At 47.9% G+C, this 26,953-nt stretch overlaps 2 protein-coding genes across 7 annotated transcripts in view; one reads left to right on the forward strand and one right to left on the reverse strand.

Moving 5' to 3' along the window:
- OBSL1 (obscurin like cytoskeletal adaptor 1) overlaps window positions 1-11,774 on the reverse strand; it is a 66,930-nt gene extending 55,156 nt beyond the window's left edge. For 4 of the 6 annotated variants that reach the window (XM_077320822.1, XM_077320820.1, XM_077320819.1 and 1 more), the window contains exons 1-5: window positions 11,404-11,772; window positions 8,215-9,289; window positions 4,338-4,607; window positions 3,982-4,242; window positions 527-832 (exon numbers count right to left, since the gene is read on the reverse strand). In XM_077320822.1, the coding sequence (XP_077176937.1) occupies window positions 527-832; window positions 3,982-4,242; window positions 4,338-4,607; window positions 8,215-9,268 (1,891 nt within the window). In that variant the 5' untranslated portion in view covers window positions 9,269-9,289; window positions 11,404-11,772. Of the gene's footprint in view, window positions 1-526; window positions 833-3,981; window positions 4,243-4,337; window positions 4,608-8,214; window positions 9,290-11,403 lie in introns of those variants that run through there. The other 2 variants (XR_013228202.1, XM_077320821.1) reach the window with 2 other exon arrangements.
- A 7,364-nt stretch (window positions 11,775-19,138) lies between these two features.
- Window positions 19,139-26,827, forward strand: INHA (inhibin subunit alpha). The gene is made up of 2 exons (XM_077320834.1): window positions 19,139-19,646; window positions 21,491-26,827. Exons 1-2 carry the CDS (start codon window positions 19,361-19,363, stop codon window positions 22,246-22,248), a joined length of 1,044 nt encoding a protein of 347 aa, XP_077176949.1. The 5' UTR covers window positions 19,139-19,360; the 3' UTR covers window positions 22,249-26,827.
- The last annotated feature ends 126 nt before the right edge of the window (window positions 26,828-26,953 follow it).

A 26,953-nucleotide genomic window follows, 5' to 3' on the forward strand; every position in this document is an offset into this window, starting at 1 on the left:
GGAGAAAGGAAATGAGAGACAGGTGGTCTGGGACAGCAGACTGGTGCCTAGCAGTTTCTTTATTTGTTTTTAGACTTCTACCCTGCCATTCCCCAAAAGAGCTCAGGGCACAAACAGGCCAGTGTGAATGTGTGTGATGAGGACAAAAGGAAATCAGACACACAGTCTGCATATGTGTACCACTGGGCATGTTGTTTCCTTATCTACCAATGCTGGTTAGCTAATGAGAATATGACTTCTCAGACTGCCTGTACACACTGTTGCAGGAGGTTCTTGGATGGTCTTTTCCTCAAATGGTGGGAGTCCTCTGACCAGCAGGTGGCTAAGCAAGGAAGTCAAGTCCTCTATAGAGCTACCATGTAGAGGAAAGAGTTGTTATGGCTGTAGAGATACCAGGGAAAGTAAAGTGGAAGACTATGGAATGGCCAGTGATTGCAGGATGGAGTGGAATAATGAGAAAATGGAGGTCCTGAAATGGCCATCCAAGGAGGGTGCCCACTCCCCATTAGGAAGCAAAGAGGCTTACCAAGATGCACAGAGCCGGGAAATTCCACATGCCCGCTGCACCCATACTGATTGGCAGAACACACGCGGAAGCGGTAGTCAGCCTCCTGTGGCACACCATCCCCTGGAACTTCAACTGTGCTGGCAACATCTGTGGTGAGGCAAGGCACCCACTCAGCATCCCCAACTGCTTGCCGCTCCAGGATGTAGCTACTTGGCAGGCTGTGGTGCACATCAGGTGGTGGACACCAAGTCAGAAGAGCAGCATTACTATGGGCCATGCACATCCTAGCTGCCACAGGGGCACTTGGAGGGATCCTCTTAGCACCTGGAGAACATAAATGATAATTTCTCAGTATATGAATCTAGGAGCACCGTCATCAGGATATGTCTACTGCAGTTTACAAAAAATAAATTGATCCCTGCAAGAGCACAGTAACTTGGGACTTGCAAACTTCCCAGTAGATGCCTATGTCACCTGCGGCCTTTTTGGTCCAATTCAGGCATTTAACAAATTAAGTTATGCAATTGTTTGTTTGGGGTTTTATTGGAGGAAATCACAATGAACTGATAAGTCTCTAAGGCCCTCAGGAGGAGCTACCGATACATCAGGGGTAGTCAACCTGTGGTCTTCCAGATGTCCATGGACTACAATTCCCATGAGCCCCTGCCAGAAAATGCCATAGTCCATGGACATCTGGAGGGCCACGGGTTGACTACCCCTGCTATCCATCACAATGCCTGCACCACTCTCCCCCACCCCCCTGCCTGCCAGACAGGGTCTGGGAGTTCCAACTGGCCAAACCACAGCGGCCAGGTGCCAAATCTGGGCTGGGAAATGGTGCAAAGATTGGGGGGCTCCCATCTCTCCTCCCTACACATATTGCAGCCCTGATCCAAATTGGGCCGTATGTGACTGGGAGGTGTTCTGAGCACAGAATTACCAGGGCACATCTGGTGGATTGGCCCAAGACAAACACAGGGTGGGAGAACTGAAGGACAACATAACCTGTAATTGGGCCCTCAGTTTCAGTGTCTGTTTCCCTGTCAGTCTTTTGACAGAAGCTGAACACGGGCACTGTTTCCTTGAGATGTGCAGCCCAATTATCAGAGATTCAACCCAAGTACAGATTCCAGAAAGTCAGTATTTGATAAGGGAAGAATGCAAAACTGCGTCTCTTTTGTAATCCTGTGATGCAGTCTGGCCCATGACATACTTTGTGTAACATTTTATAAATGATGATAACCATTTGGGGAGCTGAAGACTGACCACTTGCCACTTCCTCTCTCCCCTCCTCCACCTGCTATGCAGGGCAAGACTCCAGAGCCTCAAAGACATGCCTTTGTCAGGCTGGGACGGGGGGGGGGGGGGGGGAGGGAGGGGGGAGGAGGACAACAAAGTGGCAAGAAGGAGTTTCCTTTCTTACAGTTTTCCATTCCCTCTTTTGTTTTAGGCCATTTGCATTACAGGCATTTTGAATAATGGAATTTAGGAACTCAGAAATTAGCAGTTATACCAAAAGTATGAGGATTTTAGTGTGTGCATTTAAATTTAACTTTTCATAATCTAACCCGGAAGTATAATCTAAATATCAGAATTGCTGAATGCATGCAGCTGAACATGCTTTGTGACCATATGGACAATGCTGCAGTAGATCCTCCTCTGAGTCTAATCATTATTCTCATGTGACTGCTACGTATATGTGGAGGTTTTCTCCTTCCATGTCAGAAAAGTAACAACACAGAGAAACAGCCTCTGAGGTTGCACTTGGAAGTTGAAAAACAGAAGGGGGCCCCAGGTAGAAAGAGTTGTTCGCACACACTGTCTTCCGCTCTGCACATGTCAGAAGCTAGGAAGGGCCAAATTTTGAGCAGACAAAAAGCAGGAAGGTTTAAAGATCTGCCCTCTCTGCGCCAGGGCTGCTTTCCAGGAACAGCAACAACAACAATTAATGGTGGGAAAGAAACCATAAGGAGCAGGAAATTATAAGACTGTTGGAGTGCAGCAGAAACAAGATTTGAAAAAAAAAAAACATCTGCCAGCAAGGTTTGCTCTGTACATGACTGGTTTTGTTCCTCATGCATTCTGAGTACATCTCTTCATAGATCATGGCCAGAAAGTCTCACAAGTAGCAAGTTTGTGGATTAGCTGCTTTCAGCTTCTTTGTGCTGTTCCATTTCAGCCATTTTGACCCTCATTTCTCTGGAGAAATCCCCAGGAAGATAAGCCTGCAGAGCTGTCACAGGAGAATAGATAAAAGGCAGCACAAAACCAGAATCCAGGGCTCTGAGCAGGCAGAAGAGGAGATTGGTTTAATTTGAAATTTGGCAACATTTTAAAGCTTGAGTATAACTTTTTTTACTTCTAAACCTTTTCAAAGTTTTACAGATGAAATTTAAACTGTGGTCACATTTTATAGAAAAGAAGGTACTCTACTGTTTACTGAATTTTAATTCATTCAGCACTTTTAAAAAACCTAAATCCAAAGTATACATTCAGTGACATTGGATAAAACCCAGCTAGGGGACTATTCCAGCTTTTGCAAGTACATTCAAATGTGAGGATTTGTTTAAGACTCCCCGCACACACATCCTTGAACTTTAAAGACATTTATAATTGCATTGGAAGATGAGTGATGAAACCAAACCTTCAACTGCGTCTTAGTAACTGTGGAACTTACTGGTTCTAACTACTCATATCATTTATTCATGACATTTATATTCAATTTACTATATTTATATCCCATTCTTCCTTTAGAACTCTGAAAGCTAATTTCATGGCACCTCCCAGAGATCTCCTCTCCAATCCAGTCCACTGGGAAGAAGGATCTGATATAATAGTGGACTGAACCTGAGCTTGCTACAGAACAGCTACAACCACAGATGTGGGAGTGGGAGGCTACAAATTGAATAAATAAATAACAATTAATAATGGGCAGTTAAACATTACAATATTAATTTAGCAGCCTGGGAAGTTCACACAGCTCCTAACTTCATTCCAGGAAATTATTTGAGATTTGGGGGTGCACTCTGGGAAAGGGGGCTGAGCCCCACAGGGTATAAAGCGGTAGGGTCCACCCTCCAAAGAAGCCATTTCCTCCAGGAAGCTGATCTCGGTAGTCCAGGAGATCTCTAGGCCCTACTTTTAACTTGGCAACCCCAGTACCAGTTCAGTATAATTTCCATGCAAATTCCACACAAACCTATCTTGATTCCACATGGTTTATAGTGCTCTCCATTAGTCATGATCTATCTCAGACCTATTGCCCGAAACTTTGCATCTCACAAGTCCAAACTGAAACTAGATTCTAAAGATCCAGATGGAGACACAGGGAATCTCCCTTACATGGAGTATCAGCTCCAGGTAGAGGCAGCAGAAATATAATTTGGGGGAGGGGGACTGTCTGGAGGTCGTTCGGGGGTCCCGTGCTTTGCATGATTTGCTCTCAATAAAGCTCGCGTCCACCTCCTACTCACATTTGACACGGAGTTGAACAGAAGTCTGTGACTCTCCCGCTGTGAAAGTGATGACTCCCGCGTCATGCCGTGTCACTTGTACCAAGACCAGCAGATGGGTTTTACCAAAGCTCCTAATCAAGGTGTGTGGTCCCTCCATGAGCTCCTGCCCATTCCGGCCCCAACTGGATGCCTCCACAAGTTCCCGTGTCTCCACGCAGAAGGCAGCATTCTCCCCTTCCATCACATCCAGCTTCCGTGGCAGCCGCTTCACAATCATGCCTGAGGGCAAGAGTTAGGCAATTATGACAACAACAGGACACAACACAATTGCCACCCAAAGAGCCCTAGGAAATATCCCTCCAAATTCTCCTCACCATGAACAGAGAGTTCCCCAACACTGCGGCCTTTGCCCTCCATCTCACACAAGTAGATGCCATCATCATCGGCCCGGGCATCCCGCACCGTCAGCCGCCGTAGCAGGCCCTGCTCTTCCATCAGGTACTTGGGACTGGGCTGCAGGCGCTTGTCTTCAAGATACCACACTGTGGGGATGGTCTCTAGAGGCACCTGACACTCTAACACGGCATCCTGGTGTTCCAGCACTTCCACGTCCACCAAAGGCATCTGGAAACGCAGCCGAGGTTCTATGAGTAAGAGACAAAAAGGGCTGAGCTGTAGGGAGGATTTGAGCATGGGACAAGGCCCATCACTACCATATGCCCAGGGAACTAGAAAGTCCTGCTACTGAGAAAGGAAGCCAGAGTGCTGGAATCCAGTCAGATGTCATCCTTGTCCTTCAAATATCCACTCCTTTGTCATCATTGCTACTCTCCAGCCTCATCCTTCCTCATATTTTCTTTCACAAACAACTGTAGTTCCGCCTCTCCCTTCAGGCAACCTCACTAGTTTCCAGAGGGCTCTTCTTCCTACAGCCTGGAAAGACTATCTGTTGAATACCGTACCAAGTTTTTTCCTACCTCTGGGTCCTACACTATCCACACACACAAAGTTTACTTACGCATCAATCCATTCTGAGGAAGTGTGAGGCCCGATGGCCTCTTGCTGTAGGAAGCAATCAATTAAAAAAGCATGGAACTGAATGAACAAGGAATCTCACCATTTATCACGCCGATTTAAACAAATATTAACAATCTCCCCCATCTTTTTATTTTGTCACCCAATTAAAGAAGACATGATGAATGAAGAGCTTTAACACAACTTTCAGAGTTGTACTGAGGAAATTCAGAGAGGCATGTTCAACCAGTGCCTGGTCCTCCTTATCTGTCTTATCAGGAGGCAGAAGAAGGGCCCATCCTGAACCTTCTCCCAGGGGTTATTCTGAGAAGTAGCAGAGTGCTAAATGAGCTGCATGTGATATCTTTAGCACTCTTCGGGGCCCAGTGCAAGGGACACCCACCACTGCACAATATCCCAAGGGGGAAGAGATGATGGGACAGGAATCAACAACAGCAAACAACCCTGGAAATAAGTGGGGCTCCCTTTGGAGGATCCCGTTCAATTCAGTGATTTCAATTCTAAAAAAAAGAAAAGAAATCCAGCTACATTTCAGCCTGAAAACAAGAGGTCAGGACCTGGAAGGCCTTCTTTTTAATCCCTGGTGTTGTAGGGACTCTCTGAAGTTTCTTGTTGGAGAGAGAAGCCCTCCCCAGTCAGGGGCACTTCAGCTTTCATTTGCATGGCTCCAAGGCTGAGAGCTGGAAGTGAGAACAGGTCTGGAATCAACTTAAACCCTAGATGAGCTCTGTTGATAAGGATAACAATAAGGAATCTTTCAAAGTAATCATATTTTAAAGAGATCACTGTAGAAATAATGGGAGGGGGAAGGGAAATTTGGTCCAGAGGAAGTAGGAAAACTATTATTATTTACCCAGTTCAGACTGCTGATAGTAATGATGGTGGTCATGCTTGAACACACTTGCTCAGAAAACAAATATTTTAAAGTGAAAACTTGGCTAGAACTCTTTTTTCTAAAAACAAGTGTTTGTATATGCAGTTAGTGTTTTATATGGGAGAGGATACAATCAAACCGTCCTCCAACCTGAAGTGATGTATATACAGTTAAATATAGTTTTTCTACCTCATCTGTTCCCTGTGTGCTCCAGGAGTTAAATAATCGTCCTCACTATGTCTTCTTCTGTTGGCCAGAACTATAAGAATACTCCCTACTCAATATTTTAATGGCCACTTTGGGCCCAGTTCTTTCTTCTGCCCATGTAGTTTCAGCACTGTTCCTATCCCCTGCTCCTTCCTAGGGGGATTTTTTCCTTCCAGCCTTCATCCACCCAGGCTCTTGTCATGACAAATGTTTTGCCTATTTTTAAAAAGTTCCAGTGAATGCATGCACTCCAAACTCCCTGGGTAACATGTTCCAAAGCATGGCTATTCTTATGGACAGAAAAATCTTCCTGATATTTAATCTCCTGCTTTTGGTAAAGCCCATTTCCCCCCTCACCCACTGAGAGCGCACAGAACAGTTGGTTTCTTGCCTATTCACAGCAGCCTGTGACATATAACTGACGCCTGTTATCACGTATCCACCCCCTAGCTTCTCCTCTCCAGGCTAAACAAGCTTCCTCTTGTCTCCCTCCACAGACCAGCAGCATTCCAGGCCCTTTATCGGCACTGCTGCTCTCCTCTGAACCCTCGCCTAAATCCATGGCTTCAAGTCTCAGCCTCAACTTGAAATAGGAAAGGGCTTTGAGTCTGTGCCTCAAATACACCGAAGCAGCAATGCCCAAGGATTGAGCAGGCGTTTGAATACCCCAAACTGCAGCAATGGCAGAAGTGCCTGTTGTTGACTCTGACACAGCAGTAACCTCAAGCACCTTTGACACACTCTGGCCTCAGAGACCATGGCCAACTTTACATAAACTGCAGGAAAAGGGGTGAAACTGTATCACCTCAAGCTCTTTGAGATGGAGTCACCGATTCAATTCTTTCTCCTTCTCTCTACTCTGCCCCAAGAAGTAATTTTGTGTGAATAAGGATACAGGGTTGCCACCTCTGGGTTGGGAAATTTGTGGGTATTTGGGGGTAGAGTCTGCGGAATTTGGAGTTTGGGGAGGGAAAGGACTTCAGCAGGGTATAATGTTCCGTCTGCCTTCCACAGCAAACATTTTCCCCAGGGACACTGATCTTAGTAGTCTGTAGATCAGTTGTAAGTCCAGGAGATCTCCAGGCCCCACATGGAGGCTGGTAAGCCTAGCTTACAGGCTTGGACATATGTGAAGCCCACATATGTCTGGTGGTACAATCCAGAACGAATGTTTACCAGCTCATTCATCATCTGTTTGAATTAATTGGGCCTCAGGTTCCACCAGTTTGTGAAAGAACTCCCCTTCCTTATGTTTCTAAGCCCTGGTTCTCCCCAGTACAAGAAGCAGCTTTCTACCCAACTATCTTTACAGGCGCCTGTCCCTCGTGCCATATATCTCACTTGAGATAGGAAACATTTCCTGTCCAGCCCGATACTTGGCACCTGCTCTGGCACCTGGCTGAACGCCCAAGCTACTCAGCACTTCATGGGCACCATCACTGGCAAGTGGCATGCATTTTCCATTCCTGGCAAGGCCATCAGGAATGTACCAGAAGAGTCACCCAGGCACCTCGGCAGACAACAGTCAGTAAGCCAGATTCTGGCAGGCTGCTAGCTTTGCCATTCTTAAACAACACAAGCTGGCTGCTGGCTCTCAGGACTCAAAGAGGTCCTGTTTGCCAGCACCATATGAATGCTTCCTGGCCTGCTCTCATTCTCACAAGCAGACTTCCAGCTCTGGCGATTGTGCCTCACTGCTGTATCATGGCTTTCGTTCAAGTAATAACCACTGTGACATTCTGTGCTGGGGCAACAGTCTCCTTGGGTTCTCAGTGGGCCGGCCAGGCTCCTATACTTTCATCCCTGTGAATAATACAACATCTAATAAGGAAACTGCTCGGTCTGTCCTTTAGGAGTGACTGGCTGTACTTCTTCAAATTGCTATGGCTGCTTTCACACATGCGAAATAATGCTGTTTCAGCAACCATTTGAGAGTGGATTTTGCCATTTCACCCAGCAATGAAAGTGGATTGAAAGTGCATTATTTACTGCGTATGAAAGCGCCCTGTGTGTGTTCATCCTGCTGGTCAAAGAGTAACTGTCCCTACCCCCATGTTATTCCCCCAAGGGATGGCTGATACCCAGCCTCCCCCACGCGTAACACAGCATTGTCTTTCCTCCCTGCGGGGGGGTACCTTTGACATGGAGGCGCACTGCACTTAGTGTGTGGCCAGCCGTATTGCAGGCTGTGCACACATAGAGCCCACAGTCCCGTGCTGTGCAGTAAAGCACCTTGAGGATAAAGTAGCCTTCCCTGTCTTCATAGACCAGGTGCCTCCTTCCGGGGGACAGCACCCTCCCATCCTTCCGCCAGACTATCTCTGGCTTGGGCTTGCCAGTTACATAGCACCGAAACTTTGCATGCTTCCCTTCATTCACAGTGAAGGCCTTTGCAGTGGGCAGGCTTGGAAAAGCTTCTCCGTTCTGCCTGGCTTCTGGGATCACATTCTGCCCAGGGCGATATCTCTGCTGCTTGTCATCATGTCCCTCTGGCTGCTTCTTGAAATGACAGTTTTGGGAGGCATTCGGAAATAGGCCATCATAGGGCACACACGGTACAGAGTCCACCAGGAGTACAGCTGCCGCCACAGCCTCTCCAAAACTGTTCATTGCCCGGCATACATAGACCCCTGCATCGGGGAGACGGGTGTTGTAGATGTGCAGGGAGTGCCAGTCATCTGGCTCCACGCTTACTTTGTAATGGCTGCTCTCAAAGATATCTGTCAGCTTATGGCCATCCTTTTCCCACTCAAGCTGCCCTGAGACCCTGCAAGCAAATGTCACATCCTCTCCCCGGATTACCCGTGCTGAGACTGGCCTGTTCAGGAAGAATGGGGGCTGGGTGTCCAGATCTCCCTTGGGTTTCAGTTCTGCACCCTCCACTTTGAGGGTAGCAGCTGCATAAGTTTCGCCCACAGTGTTCTTGGCTTTGCATACGTAGCGTCCACTGTCTCCTGGGCCAGCCTGGGACACCAGTAGGCTGTATGCATCTCCGTCGGCCTTCACAAACATCCGACCCGAGGGCAGCTCTAGCACAGAGCCGTCCTTCTCCCAGGCCACGCTGGGGCGGGGCTCGCCAGCCACCTGCCACTTCAGTACTGCACTGGTGCCGCTTTGCACTGTGAATGTGCGAGGAGAGGTGAGAAATCGGGGGGCTCCTCCAAAGACATCCATTACTGGATTGGTCATGACGTAGCTGGAGCCAGGGACCTGCAGAGAGAGTCAGATCAAGAAAGGATTGTCACAAGAACTGAACACGTTGTTAACACCTGAGAACTGAATCCTTCTCTGGTAGCTCATTCTCACAACCACACTGGAGTGATATTTGGAGTGAAGGTGCTTGATTTGGAAGACAGAAAAGTGGAATGGGAAAGTGCATCATCTCACAACTATTCCCCCACCCCCACCCTAAACCATAGCTAAATCCACTTTCAGAAGCTTTGCAGTGGTGTGGGGCTATTTGTGTCTACTGGCTTGCTGGTTGGTTATTTACTTTGTTTATAGCCACATAGGCTGTCATTATACCACTGGGCAAATTAACACGGAATCCATATTGCTTTCAAATTGATTGTTTAAACCAGGGGTAGTCAACCTGTGGTCCTCAGATGTTCATGGACTACAATTCCCATGAGCCCCTGGCCAGCAAACACTTATGGGAATTGTAGTCCATGGACATCTGGAGGACCACAGGTTGACTATCCCCTGGTTTAAACAATCACATTGACTGCCATAGATCAGTGTTACCAGCCCCCATCAATCCTGCGAGATAAGTGCTGTGGTATGCCTAGATCAGGGAGGATTCAGACGCCAGGAAGACCCAGGAGCAAGCCGAATCAGCCCCCTGTAGGTTGTGGTTGGGTCTGACCTGAGAGCCTCTGCCAAGGGCAGCAGCATGCATAGGGTTGCCAACTCCAGCTAGGGAAATCCCTCAAGATTTGGGTGTGGAGCCTGGGGAGGGGGAGGCTTAGGGAGGGAAAGTACCTCCAAAGGATATAATGCTCCAAAGCAGCCATTTCCTCCATGGGCATTAATCTCTCTAGTCCGGAGATCTCCAGGCCCAACCTGGGTACTAGCTACCATCCTCCTGTCCTGTCCTTGACGTGCCACCAAATATTGCTAGGCTTGGCTGGCTTCAGAACACTAGTGGTGCTCCAGGACAGTGGTCCACTAGGGATTTCCCCTGAAACCTAAACGCCCGTGCCCGACCTTGATAGTGTTAGGAAGCTAGCAAGCAGAAGATGCTGCTGTGGGACTGGGAGACAGACACTCTCAGGGCTCCCAGCAGCCATCCACTTCTGCAGTCAAGCCCTGTGATGAAAGTAAGATATCAATAACAGCTCTTTCGGCAGGCAAAGCCCATCAAAATCTCTGCCTGTCCCAAGCACAGCAGCTGTTGCAGGGTGGCATAAAGCCAAGGTCATGGGCCAAAAAATGAACTAAGCAACGCTTTCTGACCCAGAAGAGATCACTCAAGGCTTCTGCTTGTTTTGTAATCTCCTGAAACTGCAATGTGAGAAGTAGGATTAGGGCCCCTCCATTACAGAAAGGTGGAGAGAAATGATGATGTATTCAGGCAACCTTATTCTTCTGCAGCACACACACCGTGTCCCCCTCTGCAGCTAGGAGGGTAGATGTTTTGTCAGAGGGGCAGGAAACCACCACTTCAAGAAGGTGGTGGTGTTGGTAATGATGCCCCTGATTACTTTATCTAGGACACTCCAAGCATTCCAACGCTTCACATAGTGGCAGGAGGAGGAGAGCTGAGGGTCAGATAATAATGAGATTTTGGTTGAGTATTCTTGGCCCATACTCTAACCCAGCTCTGAGGACCCCAGCCCCCTTCCAGCCCTATTTCGGTCTTATCAGGCATTCCGGCCCTTATCGTGCTCAGTGGAGTGCTACACTCCTTATAGGCTGCTACTTCCACACTGACCCTGCAGGGAGGAATTCCAGGATGGGCTCAGAAATCCTTCTCTTTCCCCTAGCTCTTTTAAAGAAGGTTCCGATTCGCCACATGAAATTCCTTATGTAAAGGTAACACAGACAGCAATGGGGTGTACTGGATTCTGTTATGAGGACATCATGCTTCTGTGGAAGACCAGCATGCAATATTTGGATACAGGTGTTCCTCCACCCCCTTCACCCTCCAAGGTTTTTGCTGGGAAAGTTTTTATTCCTGCTATGACCTGTCCCACAGCCAGCTCCAAACCTTCCCATTTGATTCATCACTCAGTAACAAGGGTCAGTGGATTCTAGAGTCCTCATCACTCCAGATGCCTCTGCCTCCCTCCACCTCCTCCCATGACCCGACCCATTACACTTACCCAGTGAGGGGGGTTTGTGAGGCAGGCTGCCGGGAGGGTGTCCTGCTTTCCTCTCGGCACTCAGTAACCTCAAGCCACCTCCAGCATCCAACCTCTAACTGTACCCCTTTGTCAGTTAGTTCCTGCTTCTCCTCTTCCTGTCTGACAATTCCCACCGGTCCATCCTTTCATCTCTCCAGCTGCCCGTTGCCATCATCAGGGTGCTTGTCCTCTCTCTTTCAGGACTGCGTCCGGACTGGGCATCCCTGCTTCCAGTCCTGCAGTGGCCCTCACACACATACTCCCTGCCCCTCACAAGCGGCGGGTCCCTGGCCTCCCTCTGCCCTGCTTGCCAGGCGCCTGAAAGCAGGGACTAAGAGTTACAAATGCCTGCAGCTGCTGTCCCCAAAAATACCCTCTGATGACATGGCTGGGCTGATAAGCGGGGGCTGGGGCTTGGCTAAGTTTAGAGCCCAGCAGGGAGGAGTACAGAGGCATCCCTCCGCTGCCTGAGGCATAGCCCACCTCAGAGGAGGGACAGGCAAAGGGTCCCCTTGGCTTCGAAGCAGGTTGGAGCATCCCACTGGCACCCCCAAATGGCCCCAAATGCTTCACACTGTTTTGGTGGTTAAGGTGCTGGATGTCGAGGATCAGTCGCAAACTAGACTGCCAGCCGGATGTCAGAATGTGTTTTATCACTACAGATTGGAATTGGCCCAGGTTATCTGGGACAAAAGAAATGGCAACATCATCCAGAAAAGAAAGGGAAGCACAAGAAATCTGGATAGTCTCTCATCACCCCACTTAATGAGTATTCTGCTGTTGGGTTAGGTTTTGGGTTTGGGGGTTTCTCTGTTTGTTGGAATAACCTACATTTAAAAAAAATGTTTTTCTTGTCACAAATATTATCAGCAAAAAAATTCTGGCATCATTAAAAACATTCAGTACTATTTGCAGTTTCCCCCACCGACCATTCCACTTGAGAATGTTTCCCAAAATTTCCCAGGGAGGAATCAGCACTTGCCAGCCACCTGTCCATTAACACATAGGCAAAGGCTGGAATCGGGACTGGGAGACAAGAGGGACACAAACAGATTCTCCAGTGAGAAATTAGTTGGAGCAGTCAACACATTCAACAGAATCAAGTGGAAGAAGAACCCACAGGCAACAGTTCAGGGCTTTCTTGTCTGAACTAGGGATGAAAAATCACTGGCCATTGAAAAATGTAGCATACTAGTATCCTTCTTCCGGACACTCCATTCTTTTCATGCAAGGAAGTGAAGAGAGTTCAAACATGCAATCCTCACCTGTTGTTTGATGTGGAACAGGCTAGGAAAAGCTTAACTACTAAGCTATTCTACTAAGTGTATAAATTAGCCATAGCTACAGCAAGATTGTGGAGCACCAGGAACTGAGGCAAGAACTGAATCTTATTACAGGTCACCAAGGACCTTGCTCAAATTCCTGGACAAAGCAAGAGGAGTGTGGGATGCAATTTAGTCCACACCGACCCATGTGAGTATTGTGGGCAGCACAGAGGACAGGAAGTCCTCTAGACGGGGTGTGCCTCTATCCCTATCCTTCTCATCTCGCAGATGGGGAGAGTGGAAGGCCACCATTTCTTAGTAAAACAAAACCTGCTGGGCCTATTCCCTAAGATTCCCAGTCCAGGCTTGCTTCAGGGCCCAGGGCTCATCCACTCTATAGCTCCATTGGCTCCACCTACACCAGCCATAGGAGGGATCTTGTTTGGATCACTGCATAGTTTAGGCTAGACTGAAATATAACCTCAGCTGACAGATGCTGAGCTGCCATACATTCTACATTCTTTGTTACATGCTTGGAAATTTTAGAGTCTCTCTCAGTCCCTGCGCAGAATTTCCAAAAGCCTTTTGTTGAAAGGCAGGCAGCACAGCACACAACCAAGCAGTAAAAAAAATAGATAAAATTTAAAAGATTGTTTTTGTTTATTACATTTGAATTCCAAATTGCATTTCACATTTTGTTGGGGGAGGTGAATGTGAAACGCAAGCTGCTAACTGTGTTGCCAACTATCAGCTAAGAGCTGGAGAGCCCTCGGGATTACTCCTGATCTCCAAGCCAGAGAGATCGATTCCCCTGGAGAAAATGGCTGCTTTGGCGGGTGGACTCCATGGCTGAAGTCCCTGTCTTCACCAAACCTTGCCCTTTCCAAACTCCACCCGCCCCCGCCCCCGCCCCCAAATCTCTAGGAATTTCCTAGCCCAGATGACACGCCAACCTCAGCACACTCATGGTTATGAGTGTAAGTTGTGAGCTGGGAAATCCCCATTTCAAAGATGATCTCAATCGTATGCCTACTGGGTAGCCTTTGGTAAGTTTAATTGAGTTCATATTTATCCTGCCCTTCTTCCAAGGGGTTGCTTGGTATCAGAATAAGGAGGCATCATGTAGTTTCAGACAGGAGCAGTCTAATAAATTCAGTTCTTCCTGTGTTTCAGTGAGTGGCTGACACAGTGAGCGGCACAGGCTGGGTAGGGATTTGAACCTTTTGGACATGGACACCCTCACCACTACACTATAGGGTCAAGCCGTTATCCTCTTCACCAGAGCCCCATTACTAGCCATAGGGTGATGGTAATATTGGCCCGCCTATCGCAAGGAATTTTAAGATTGGTGTAAAGCACCTCGGGTGCCTGAACTACTCGGCTTGTGCATCTGATCATCACAAATGACCATCTGTGCATGAGTTTCACACTTTGTCCTACAAGGGAGTTCTTTCTGTGTAAGAAAAGTGCATAGTGTGCAGCGGCTCTGAGCATCTGGAGGTGGATGCAGAGGAAAAATAAATGGGGTTTGTTGTTCCATTAGGGGAGTCTGGGATTTTTCGTCTGGGAGGAAGCTGGGCATCTCTAAAACAGAAGTCTCAGCATTCTAATGAAACTGCTGTTTTTGCAGCATGTTTGACAATCTTATTTAAAACTGGTTCAGGTGTGAAGTGCAGAGATCTACTGTACTGCATCTGTACAGCTTTTGCCTCTCAGAGAGCCATGGCCAGCTTCAAACTTATACAAGATTTATTAAATGAATAAGGTTCAAAAACAGATCTTTAGCACAGCACAGAGTTCAGCAAAAGGGGCAAAAGATACTGGATGAAATGCAATCCTTCTGTTCCTCTGCTAAAACACTCCCTCTCTGATGTTAGTGCAGGGTAGGCACCTTTGCTTAAGAGGTTCTCATTGCATTATTGGCTCACCCCCAGTCATATGTCCAAGATGGCTGCTCCCCTCCCCTCCCAAGAGCAAACTCCTACTCTGATGGTCAGCATCCTATATACCTTTCTGTCGCCTCCCACAGCAAGCCCTTCTCTCAGGAATTCAGGGAAGAAGAATTTCTTCCGCCACCCTAGTTCAGGTACCTGCTTCCTGGCCAGGCAAATTAATATTTGAAAAGGAAGTGATGCTCTCTCCTAGCACGGCGGGGGGGGGGTGTCCTTTTGAAATGGTGTGTGTGTGTATGTATGTGTATGATTTCAGCACAAATGGGTTTTCTGCATATCTCTAAATAAAGTCAAGCAAAGAATAAAAACAAGTTCTAGTACTAAGTCGAGTATGCCAATGATGAGGAGAAAGCACCTGCTTGGGTAGTTAAAACTCTCCCACAGTTTCCGAACAGACCCAAATTAAGCCATGTCAAATGGCATGTGTGCAATCAGTCACCAAATTAAGAAAGAGCCTAGCTCTTCAGTATTTTAAGAAATATCACTAGCAGTTATAGACCCTACTAGCCAGTATGAAGAAGATACAGCAGGCAGGAGAAGACAATAGAATCCAGATTACTTTTCTGTAAAATAAAACACCTGGTAGACAGGTCAGGATGTGACAACAGAAGGGATTGCAGTAGGACTGCCAATGATGGCTTGGGAAATCCCTGGAAATTTGGGCCCAGGGCTTGTGGAAGGCAGAGTTTGAGGAGAGGAAGGGTTGAGGGTTGCCAGATCCAGGCTGGAAAATTCCTAGAGATTTGGGGCTAGAGCCTGGGTAGGGTTATCAGCTCTTCTGGCGGGGGATGGAGGGAGCTTTCCAGGAACAACACAATGTGCCAATATCATGCAGAAGTGATGTTGGCACAATGGAGATGCTGGGGGGGGGGGGACCAGGGACAATGGCTTTTGGGCAAAACTCTATGGTAGAATTTGCTTCTAACCATAGTTTCCCCAGAAACCAGAACAACACACACACACACACACACACTGATGACCCCAAAGTGTCAATGTCACTTCCGGGTGATGTTGGCATGTTACATTAAATGCAGTGTTCTTCTGGTTTGGGGTAAGTTGGGGGGTGAAGAACAGTCAGAAAATTTGGAACCCCCAACCTGGACCAGTGGACCTGGCATTCCTAAGCCTACAGAGTAGTGGTTCTCAACCTGGGGGTCGGGACCCCTTTGGGGGTCAAACGACCCTTTCACAGGGGTTATGGCAGGGCATACAGCTTGCCCCTAGGGGGGCGCCATCCACACAACAGCCTTGTGGGGTAGATTGAGATAGAGCCTTTGTCTGTCTGGAGCAGAGGAAAAGAGCGAGATCAGCATGGTAGGACAAGAGGCAGAACTGAACTGAGAAATCTTGGGGGGAAAAACAATTTATGTACAATCATGAACAATGGATCTTCATGCCATTGGACAGTTTTAGTTTAATTTCTGTGAAAGAACGCTTGCATAATTTTATGGCTGGGGGTCACCACAACATGAGGAACTGTATTAAATGGTTGCGGCATTGGGAAGGTTGAGAACCACTGCTACAGAGGGTGGGGCACAGAGACGGGAGGGACTTCAATGAGAGATGATTTCAGAGAGTTCATCCTCCAAAGTGTTGCTATGCGCTGCATCCTGCTCTCTTTCTCCTTCTTTCCCTCCAAAGCCCTTGGAAGGGGGGTGGGGGAGTGTTGAGAAAAGCACAGAAAAGTTCAACTCATGCCACTCTAAAATGTTGGGGGTTCTGTCTAATCGCAACAACTCCTGAATGAGACAAAAATTTCTTGGGTGGAGGACAGACCGACCCTGAGCCATGCTGTGGAGCCATGGGAGAGCCATTGGGAGCATAAAAAAATGTTTTTAGAAAGAATTATTGTGTAATAACGCAGTAACACTGTTTGGTTTTTTAATGTTCCCTGCAGCTCCAGGTTTTGACTTCCTGTCCTTCGGCTATCACGTGCGTATATACATCTGGGGGCGAAGAAGAAGAGTTGGTTCTTATATTCCGCTTTTCCCTACCCGAAGGAGGCTCAAAGCGGCTTACAGTCGCCTTCCCATTCCTCTCCCCACAACAGACACCCCGTGGGGTAGGTGAGGCTGAGAGAGCCCTGATATCACTGCTCAGTCAGAACAGTTTTATCAGTGCCATGGCGAGCCCAAGGTCACCCAGCTGGTTGCATGTGGAGGAGTGCAGAATCGAACCTGGCATGCCAGATTAGAAGTCCGCACTCCTAACCACTACACCAAACTGGCTCTACAGGGGGAGAGCAGGGCAAGGGCTCCCCATGTGGTCATGGGAAAAGATCGGGAGACCCATTCCAAGGAAAAAAACAGGGTAAAGTGTGGCATAATGGCTGGGTGAGTCCTCTGTGCGGAAGAGGTCTCAGCAAAACAGTCATTTCCTCCAGCTGTAATTCTAGGGAAACTGTGAAGGTTGGTAACCCTAGCTTGTGGTTCAGTGGTAGAAGGTATGCTTTTCATGTACAGTCATAGAATCATAGAGCTGGAAGGAACCTACACAGACATCTAGTCCACCCTATGCAGAATTCAGGAAACTCACAACCAATTGCCCACCCACAGTGATCCTAATTCCATGCCCAGATGATGTCCCCCCAAAAAACAGAATCCCTGGCAATTCTGGCCTGGAAGAAATTCACCTTCCAACCTTAAAGTGGTGATTGGCATTTGGGGCTTGCAAGAAAGGGCTGCAAGAACCAAGCTCAGACACAGTCCCTTCTGACCACCTACTCACAATCTACCTAAATTCACAGAATCAGCATTCCTGTCTAGCCTCTGCTTAAAAACTTCCAAAGGAGAACCCACCACCTCCCAAGGAAGCCTGCTCCACTGAGAAAATGTTCTGTCAGGGACATCTTCCAGATGTTTAGCCAAAAACTCTTTTGAATTAATGTCAACCCATTGGTTCTGGTCCGACCTTCTGGGGCAGCAGAAAACAACTCTGCTCCATCCTCTCTGTGACAGCCCTTCATGTACTTGAAGATGGCTATCATATCACCTCTTAGTTGTCTTCAGATTCAGTTCTGGATCTAACTAACAAAATGTCAGGTAGAAGGTGCTTAGGAAAGATTTTTGTCTACCTGAGGATCTGGAAAACTACTGTCAGCCAAAGTAGACAACAATGAGCCAGTTGGATTATCTAATTCGGTATAGGCAGCTTCATACACTGGACATCCAGCTCTATCTGGGCAACCCTCCTCCCTCACAGCAATTAGGTTGGGAGAAGAATCCCATCCATGTGAAGCAAGGTTGGCTAGCATCCTCCCAAATCAATGTTTGGTTCCTCATCTTTGGCACCTAGTGACCATTCATGCCCTATCCCCATCTGGCCCTGATCCAGGACTAAGGAGCTGTGAACTCCTAGAAGGAGCAACTCTGATGTAAATATTAGTCACTCTTTACCTCCACTTAATAATCCCAAAGTTCTTACAATGCATCAACATTATTTGAATGATATGTTCATAATCAGCAGAGGAAACACACTCTTAAAAGTATGGAGATACAAATCCAATCCTAAGGCTTCAGAGTGTTGCAGCAAAAGGCTTTGTGGCACCAATGGATTCTCAGACAAAAATGTCCTGTCCCATTTAATAGGGGTTAAATGAGTGGGGAAGGCACTGGCAAACCACCCCGTATTGAGTCTGCCATGAAAACGCTGGAGGGCGTCACCCCAAGGGTCAGACATGACTCGGTGCTTGCACAGGGGATACCTTTACCTTTACTTTAAATGAGTGAAAATGGGGAACTGAAGCTTTTCAGAGAATGGAATTAAATAACATCACCCGATAACTGCTTGCAGATCAAATTGATATTAAAGTGGCGGCTAGAAGGACCAGTTTAAGAGCTGACAACCCTAGTCAAGATGAACACATTTGTAGTGAGGTATAAGCCTTCAGGGACTAGAACCCATTGCATCCAATGAAGTGAGTTGTTGTCCATGAAGGTTTAAGCCATAATAAATTTGTTAACCTTCAAAGCACAACAAGAATTTTGCAATCTTAATCCTTACAAGTGATAATGATTGCAAGACCAGAGGTGATAATTTATAGAATATGAAGACATGATCTCCTGTATGCATGCCATTGTGTGTATGTTGTTGGCAGTATGTTAACTAGCACAGCCTTTTACTGCACAGATTTCGATGTATGAAATAGCAAGAGGCCCTTTAATCCCTTTAAGGGCCCTGGACTAAGGATGTAAATGCCAGGGTGGGTGGTGAGTGAGGCTGTTCAGGCTTCAGAGCAAAGCAGCTGTGAGAGGATTTCAAGGGAGTGTTTGGGGAGGGGGCAACACCAGGAAGCCTTGTGCTTCCTGGTCCAGCACTGCCTCCTCAGGCCTCGACTGCTTTTCTCCCTCCCTCAGGGCATCCTGCCCAGGGGCCCTGTCCCCTAGGCAGCACCGTCCTTGCATTCCAGACATCTCCTCTGTTTTGCTGCCCAGGAGATAATATTCATGGCTGGCAGACATTTGCGTCAGTGTCAGATACGTCTCAATGCCATCATGCCCCAGCCTGGCTCAGTAAGGAGGTTGGGGAGCTGAAGGAGCTAGGTGGGCTAGGCTCACAGGAGAAGAACCAGATCACTTTGGACTGGAGGGCAGGACCTCTGCACACACCTGAGCCAGCTCTGCCGCACTATACCGCAGCCTGCCCAAGCCTAAGGCATACTCACACCAAAAAAAGCCAGTACGAATTTTGCACCCTCAGCCAGCCCGTCCTTCTTTGCCCATGCTGGATCAGAGTGTTTGGCACCTCCTGCCCCTCCTCAGCTCCATGCTGACCCTACTGCTGGCCCTGCTGTCTCCTGCTGCGGTAGCTGGCTGCAGCGACGGGGAGGTCAACAGACAGCTCATCCTGGCCAAAGTCAAGGCTCATTTCCTGGAGTTCCTTGGCCCTGCGCCCCAAGCCAACAGGGCAGAGGTGCGCCAAAGGGGGCTCCACAGGCGACATGCTTCAACTGCCCACAGCTGGGAGGAAAAGGATACATCCCAAGTGATCATCTTCCCCTCCACAGGTAAGAGAACACCTTATGGGGGGGGTTGCTAGGAGGGTAAAGAGCAGACGCCAAGGACTGCTTTGCTAATGCAGCATCCCATTGAAACCCCAGTGCGAACAGACTTTCCCAGTCCAAAGGTTTCCACTGCTGATGTCTCTGGAGGTTAGTCGTTCCCTGCTGTCTCACTTCTGAACATTTGGAAGGTTAGAAGTATTCAGGATTACCCTGTTGGAGAACTTTTTCCCCCAGACTGGATAGAAGCCAAACCTATTACAATTCCCAGGTTGGGGAGGAAGAGATCCTATGGGGGTTGCAACATAAACATTATGCAGGATCAATGGGACAAATTCTGTGAAAGGGAGAAATGAATTGGGGGAGTGATTTTAAAAAAAAATAATACTCTTTAAATGGCTTGGCTCTCTCCTCTGAAGCACTGTCGTGTAAATATGCAGGCATGTTAAGAGAAACAAAAATAAATCTGGCAGTAGCTTTTATTGGTCCCAGCAACTTCCGCTGGGGTAAAAACATGCAGGCCCCATGTGACACAGCAGTCCAGTGTAGGTTTACCCTTGCGCCAGTCAAAATTAATGGTTCTAATAAAAAGGAACATGTAACCCAATTACGAAGTGCTTGACTCTGCTCATATAAATCCATGCACCTCTGACATTTCCCGGGATGTAGCTAGGCAGGCAGAACACAGGATGGTAGGCATCTCCACAGATGGGTGAAGAAAGTCATCTGGCTTTCAGAAGTCACTTGCAAGAGCATGACTACTTGACAACATTATTATATTAGGTAGTTTCCACATGGGGACAAACCTGTGTGGTTTCCCACTGCAGTACAGTGGCGATGGGGTTTCCACTTCTTAGGCTTTCCCATATTTCCCTTGTTCTCTGGCAGTGACCACCCCACTCCTCATGGCTTTTTCTTTTTGTTTTTTTAATCAGGCATTGAATATTGTTATTCATTATAACAATATGTATATTGGGTTTTCTGATTTCCCAGTTTTCTTTCTTTTTTAATGTCTGTAATATCTTTCTTTGTGGAGATATAAGGGGAAAGGTGTAGTTCCATAACAAAAGGGGCTGGGCACTTGTCTTTTCTAAATAACAGCTGAGAATTCAGAGAACCTAAAAGACACATTGTTATAATGTTGTTATGATACATTGAATTACCAGTTAATAAAACAAAAAAGCCTCACCAGGGGTGGGAGGGGTGGCAGTTACCAAAAAGACACAGGCCAGGAAAATGGCTGCTGTGTGGCCAGGACTGGAAAATCAATACTTTCCTGCCCATTTGGCCATTCAAGCTTTGCTTCTATCTTTCTCTAAACTTCTCAACAAAGCAGGTTTGGGAAAAGGTTATAGAAAAGATGGGGAAACCCTGGAACATGCATAAAGACACCATGATGCTGTGGGGGAATGGGGGGGAACTCATTTGCCAAAGGCATCAAATGCGAGGCATACAGCCTGTGTGAAAAAGGTCTAAAAGAAAATGCAACCCAGCTACAGGGGAATCACATGAGTATTATGTTTACATGTTCTACATGCAATTATTTGTTTATTTAGTTGTTTCATATTACCATAATTTTGTTTGCATTGTGGTCAAACACTGGGTTCAAGGGTCTAGTGATTAAAAAGAGAATGAGATGCACCCAGCACCAAGCTGCACCCCACATGTCCAGTTTGACAAGATTGTTGCCTCATCCCGAAACAGCAGGAATAATCCTGAAACTGGAACTGGGGGATGCAAGGCAAAAGATAAGCTGCCTGTTCACCAAGCAGACAGGTGTCAGCATTTTAAAATTTCAAGGGCAAGTTTCCATGAGATGAGCCCCCTAACACCTTTCTCCACCTTTGCAGATGTACCATGTGAGCCCCCTCAGCCTGATGAGCTCCCAGAGGACTCAGGAGTTTTCACCTACTTCTTCCAGCCCTCGCCTCACGCCTTGAGCCGTGTGGTGACCTCGGCCCAACTGTGGTTCTACACAGGTCCCGTGAAAGTCCAGAGCAGCCCCCTCTCAGAGGAAGCCTCCAACAGTTCCACTCCAGGGGCCGAGATTCTGAAGCTCTCCGAAGAAGGCCGGGTCCCAGTGGCCACCCTGGCAGTGCCAGCCCCGGAGAGCTGGACGGTCTTTCACTTCAGCAACTCCTTCTTGCCTTATTTTTCCCAGAAGATATTTGTGCTTCTCATTCGCTGTCCTGGCTGCCCCTGCATGGCAGATGCTGAAAAGATGCCCTTCCTTGTGGCAGCCACCCAACCCAAGAGCCGTGACCGGGCCCCGCGCTCCCTGTTGCTGAGGCCGTCAGCCGCCATCAACCTGCTGCAGGGGCCCTCAGACGATGCCACGGCCCATGCCAACTGCCACCGGGCCTCCATCAACATCACCTTCCAAGAGCTGAACTGGAGCCACTGGATCGTGCACCCCACTAGCTTTGAGTTCCACTACTGCTACGGGAGCTGCTCGGACGCCTACACCATCAAGTCCAACGTCCAGCTGTGCTGTGCCGCCCTGGTGAGCACCATAAGACCGCTGCGAGTCCGCACCACCACAGACGGGGGCTACTCCTTCCAGTATGACTCCTTGCCCCTGCTCACCCAGGACTGTGTCTGCCTATAGCAAGCCAGCCTCTTTGCTGGGCTGTCTTGCCACAAGAAGTTTCCTCTGCACTTGGGCCCATGACCTCTCCTCCTGCCTAAGAGGCACATGCCGGACCTAGCTAAGGCTACAAGGTTGCAAAGACTGGCAAGCCTAGTCCGTTCCTTACCAAGGATTGCCTGGGGGTGCCTGTGCTTCGCCCGCCCAGTGAAAAGACTTCCTCATCTGGGATACATTTAGTTAGGGTGGGGAGGGGGGGGAAATAGCATGGCACACAATGGCATGTTTCTTCTCTTTCCAAAGATTTTGAGATTTATGAACAGAAGAGCAGCCATAAAGGGCTGCAATAGAAAGCAGAAGAGGAGGGAAGAGACTGTTACTTTTCCACCCAGTTATCACACCCTCCGAGCTGCTTTTCTTTCCATGGGGAGAAAACAGCTAGGAAGAGGGCTTGATTTTGAGCACACAAATGGCAAGAGTGGGAAACCAAGCAGCCTCCCCTGCTGCTCTTCAATGCTTGACTGCTGTTTTAAAGGCTGTATTTCAGTTAAAATAATCTGATAACTGCCTATCATGGCCTTGGGGTTCTGGGTTGAGTCCTCTGAACAGAATCAGAGATTGAGCTTCATTTCCCAATGTGAAACAGTGCCTGGGGATGGAGTACAGAGCCAACTAATCCTAGAGCTGGCCCCACCCTCCTTTTCTTCTAGCGAATCATAGGATGCCTAAGGGACACAAGGCTGGGGCCACTCCTGGAATTTGCCACAGGCTCCCCAGTGAAAAGGAGAGGCCTGTTCAACCGGCCACGCTTGCTCTCCCCTCATGCACAAACCTCCGGGGCCAACTTACCCAGCAAACTTTCTGGCCCGTCAAACTGCTCAGTAAGAAGTCAGCCCTCCTCCCTCACATTCCTGCAAAACAAAACCAAATAGAGGTCAGCTGGGCAATCCCAAATATGTCCAGTTTGCTAATGTCCCTCATTTCAGCCATATATCTCCTGCTGTTCTACATTTTCTGTATCCTTCTCAGCATCTGTCAGGACTGGCATTCTGCAGGGGGTGGGGGGGGGGAACATCCATTAGTCTCTCTACAGTTATAACTGACTATTTGCTTTATGACCTGAATGTACTAGAAAAGGGGTGGGGGTACAAAGGCACCCAAAGGATTTCTGCCCATCACTTTGGTTCTTTTTTGAGGAAAACTGAATGGAGCACAGAGGCCATAAGAAGCCATCCAGGCATGTAACAGGCAGACCACCACCTGAAGCAATAAGGGGAGCATAGGCCAGTCTTAATTTCAACATTCAGTCTAGAGAAGGAAATGGCAGCCAGGTGGTTAGAAACAGGGGGCAGTGATTCATCCTCTTCCGCTGGTCACAGACCCATAGCAGGATGAAGGGAGGCGTGGGGCAGAACCCTCCCAAGGCTCCCCAGGCCTGCTGCTTGTGGTCATCGTGCGCCTGCAATCAGGGCATGGTCTGCTAGCCAGCATGTGGGAGGGAGTCCCCTTACTTGGCTGAACTTTGTATCGCAATCAGTCTTTTGACATTGAAGTGCTCCCAAAACATCTAATTGAAATTAAAACAAACAAAAAAATGAAATAAAACAATCTGTCTGGAAATCCATATCACACAACACCACGAGCCAGCACTTGTGGGAGTGGCAGGATATAAATTGAATAAATAATGATGATGATGTTAGGAAAATGCTGTTCCTAGATATCCTGTTATCATCCACTGTGCTAAGCAGTGGGGAACGAACAAGCACAATTGACGCCTAGGTTCACAAATGTGGGTCTGTATGAATGAATGGCTTAAATACTGGCTGGGCAGCAGCAGTCGGTCAGATAGAGAGACCCAGGATGGGCAGTGGAGAGTGCAGACACAAGCAGGATGAGAGGCAGCAGCCATCCCACCCGCTCTACAGACAGTGAGTAATTCCGGGCGGATTTCCCAGGTAGAGATACAAAGGTTTGGTCAGCAGAGGGCACCAAAGTACTCCAGTCAGCCTGTAAAATAAACCAACCTGAGGAATGAGACCTAGCGTTAGCTTCTAGGGCGAGGGGGGGCAACAAGGCTGCTTGCTTAAGCAGAGCTCCGATTGCCTGAGAAAGGAGAACTGAGTGGGTTTGTTTCCCCACCCACCTGCCATGGGATTTTCACAGGCTGAGGTAAACAAAAATGCCTACAGATCTGTTCTGCCTTCTCAGTTAGTAATAAACAGAAAAAAAAATTCCAAGCTGACGATGGCAAAAGCTTTATTCAGAATGAGTTCCTAGGTATAAAACCTCATTTTCGTATTTTACTTCCTCAGTAAACTTATTTCTTAATTGTTTTTTTTCAGGAATACAAACAAAGTCTTCAACCCACTACCTTATACTTTATATTTTAAGCCATATAAGTTACGTCTATTGACTTCTAGCTTGTCCTCTCCTACTTCAGCCATCTCATTCCTCCCTGTAAGACATGAAAGGTGAGGGGGGGCAACAAGGCTGCTTGCTTACACAGAGCTCTGATTGCCTGAGAAAGGAGAACCGTGTGGATTTGTTTCCCCACCCACCAGCTATGGGTTTTTCACATATGTCTACATATCTGAATGCATCCTGCTTCCATCTGTGCTGTCTTTTATCTTTGCCACAGGAGAGGGAACACAAGGTGCCACTGGGCTCTAACTTTGTAATGCATACAGAATGAGGTATTCCTCCCTGCAGACACTAGGAGGCAGAGGAAGAGCCTCGCCTTTCATAGGTTCCAGTCCAACACTTCCCTGCCCAATGACCTTTCCACACACACTCCCGTGAGCGGTCATTTTCCCTTCCATTTGCTCCACTCTGGGAGAGAACAGAACAATCCAGCCCCTCCCCACCCCCCTTCTCCTGGTCTTTCTTGCACCAAACTCAAATCTACCACAAGGTGGGTGGTGGTGGGGGGGGAGAACAAGCCTTCCTGGGAGATCAGCACTCCCTTCACTGGGCCTGAACCTCCAATGCACGAAAGGAGGGACAGAGTCGGTGCCAGGTAAGGTGACATGGGCCAGAAAACACACAGTTCCATCTAGCCATCTCCACCTTTTAGTCTTGGAGCCTTATACTGGAGGAGCCCCATGTGATAATTTTCAGACTTCTGGTGAAGGAACATTGCAACCATTCCACCGCCTTGCTCATAAAGGCTTAGTATGTCAGGGAGCAGATTTCAGGCCAGCCTTTTTACAGATTTGCTAGTCTTTAATGTGTGGGAAGCGTTTTCTGTAGAGAAGCATTCAAGAATTTGATCTTCCTCCTGCAGCCTGTTAAGAGAGATACCATATGGCTGGGAATGGGAAGAGACCTGAAAGACCACTGCAGGACACCTTGATTAAAAGGCATTGCAGAAGAACCCAGCAGATAGGCAGGAGCTCCTGCTCCCGTCTCAGAGCAGAGAAGGAGCTCACCAGCACCCAGCCTTCCCCTGCCCCCTGAGCTCAGTTCCCAGGCATGCAGAGGAATCCTTGTTTGCACAGCTGCCTCACAGTGAGATCAGTGTTTGTTTAAATGTGGATCAAGACTCTCTTGCAGGTGAGGTGCCAAGATGGAGCAGGATTAGGGTGACCTCAGAAGGGAGACTCTAGGATATTTCACAGCAAACTTGTGTTTTTCTCTCCAAAATGTTCAAAATAGCCTCTTTCCCCTCTTCCTTTAAGCTGCCAGTGTGCCACAAATGATTTATGTACTTATGATGATAACTGTGCTTAGTGTTGACTGATGTCAGATTCCTGCAGTTTATGTTGGGGAAGAGGAAAGTAAAGTGGAGTTACTTTGCAAGTGGTCCCTAAAAGCACAATATCTTTAGACAAAAGTCCCAAAAAGTACAGTGTGTGAGAAGTTTGGGAAACAAGGGCTTTAATGTTGCCATCCAGCCAACACCCATTTCCTGCTTCCTTTGCAAATCCCGCATGACTCCCATATCTCAAGGCTAGAGCTCACAAGATGTCTCTTCCGCAGCAACAGGGCTGGGACACTTCTCCGAAGTCATCCGCTGGGACAGGTGGGCTTACATCTCCACTGTCATGTCATTAATCACCACCTGCTTCATCATTCTTCCGTTGCTCTTCCCCACTAGTGTTGTTTTAGATTGAATACAGGACTGACTCAGATTAACACCGCTCCTTAGATTATTATAGAGTTCATGGGACTATTTCACTTTCCCACTCCTCCCCATTACTAGCAGCTGATGGAGTTTTAATAAGTCCAGTCCTGCATCCCATTGCCATGTCACAAATGAAGCAGCCTTGCACTGAACTAGATCACTGATCCATGAAGGTATTTTCTACTCAAACCAGCAGCAGCTCTCTGGGACCTCCAAGCAGAAGTCTTTCACATAACTTACTGCCTGATCCCTTTCAACTGTAGATGGTGGGAATTGAACCTTGGGGGTTGAAAGCCAGTGTGATGTAGTGGTTAAGAGAGGCAAATTCTAATCTGGAAAAAAAAAGTTTGATTCCCCACTCCTCCACGTGCAGCTTGGGTCACTCACAGTTCTATCAGAGCTCTCCCAGCCCCACCTACCTCACAGGATATCTGCTGTGGGGGGAGGAAGGGAGAGGTGTCCGTAAGCCACTTTGGGACTCCTTCAAGTAGTGAAAAGTTGGTATAAAACCCCCAACTTTTCTTCTGCATGCCAAGCAGATGCTCTACCACTGAGCCATGCTCCCTCCTCAAATACACAAACCTTCCTGCCCACCCTTTCCTC

Source organism: Paroedura picta, chromosome 2 (assembly GCF_049243985.1).
Source record: "Paroedura picta isolate Pp20150507F chromosome 2, Ppicta_v3.0, whole genome shotgun sequence".
Classification (NCBI taxonomy): Eukaryota; Metazoa; Chordata; class Lepidosauria; order Squamata; family Gekkonidae; genus Paroedura; species Paroedura picta.

What these genes read in the sequence shown, in the direction of transcription:
- INHA (XM_077320834.1), top strand. Translation starts at nt 19,361, where the DNA reads ATGCTGGATCAGAGTGTTTGGCACCTCCTGCCCCTCCTCAGCTCCATG. An exon ending in GATCATCTTCCCCTCCACAG is followed by an intron (nt 19,647 to 21,490) that starts GTAAGAGAACAC and finishes CCACCTTTGCAG; the next exon opens with ATGTACCATGTGAGCCCCCT.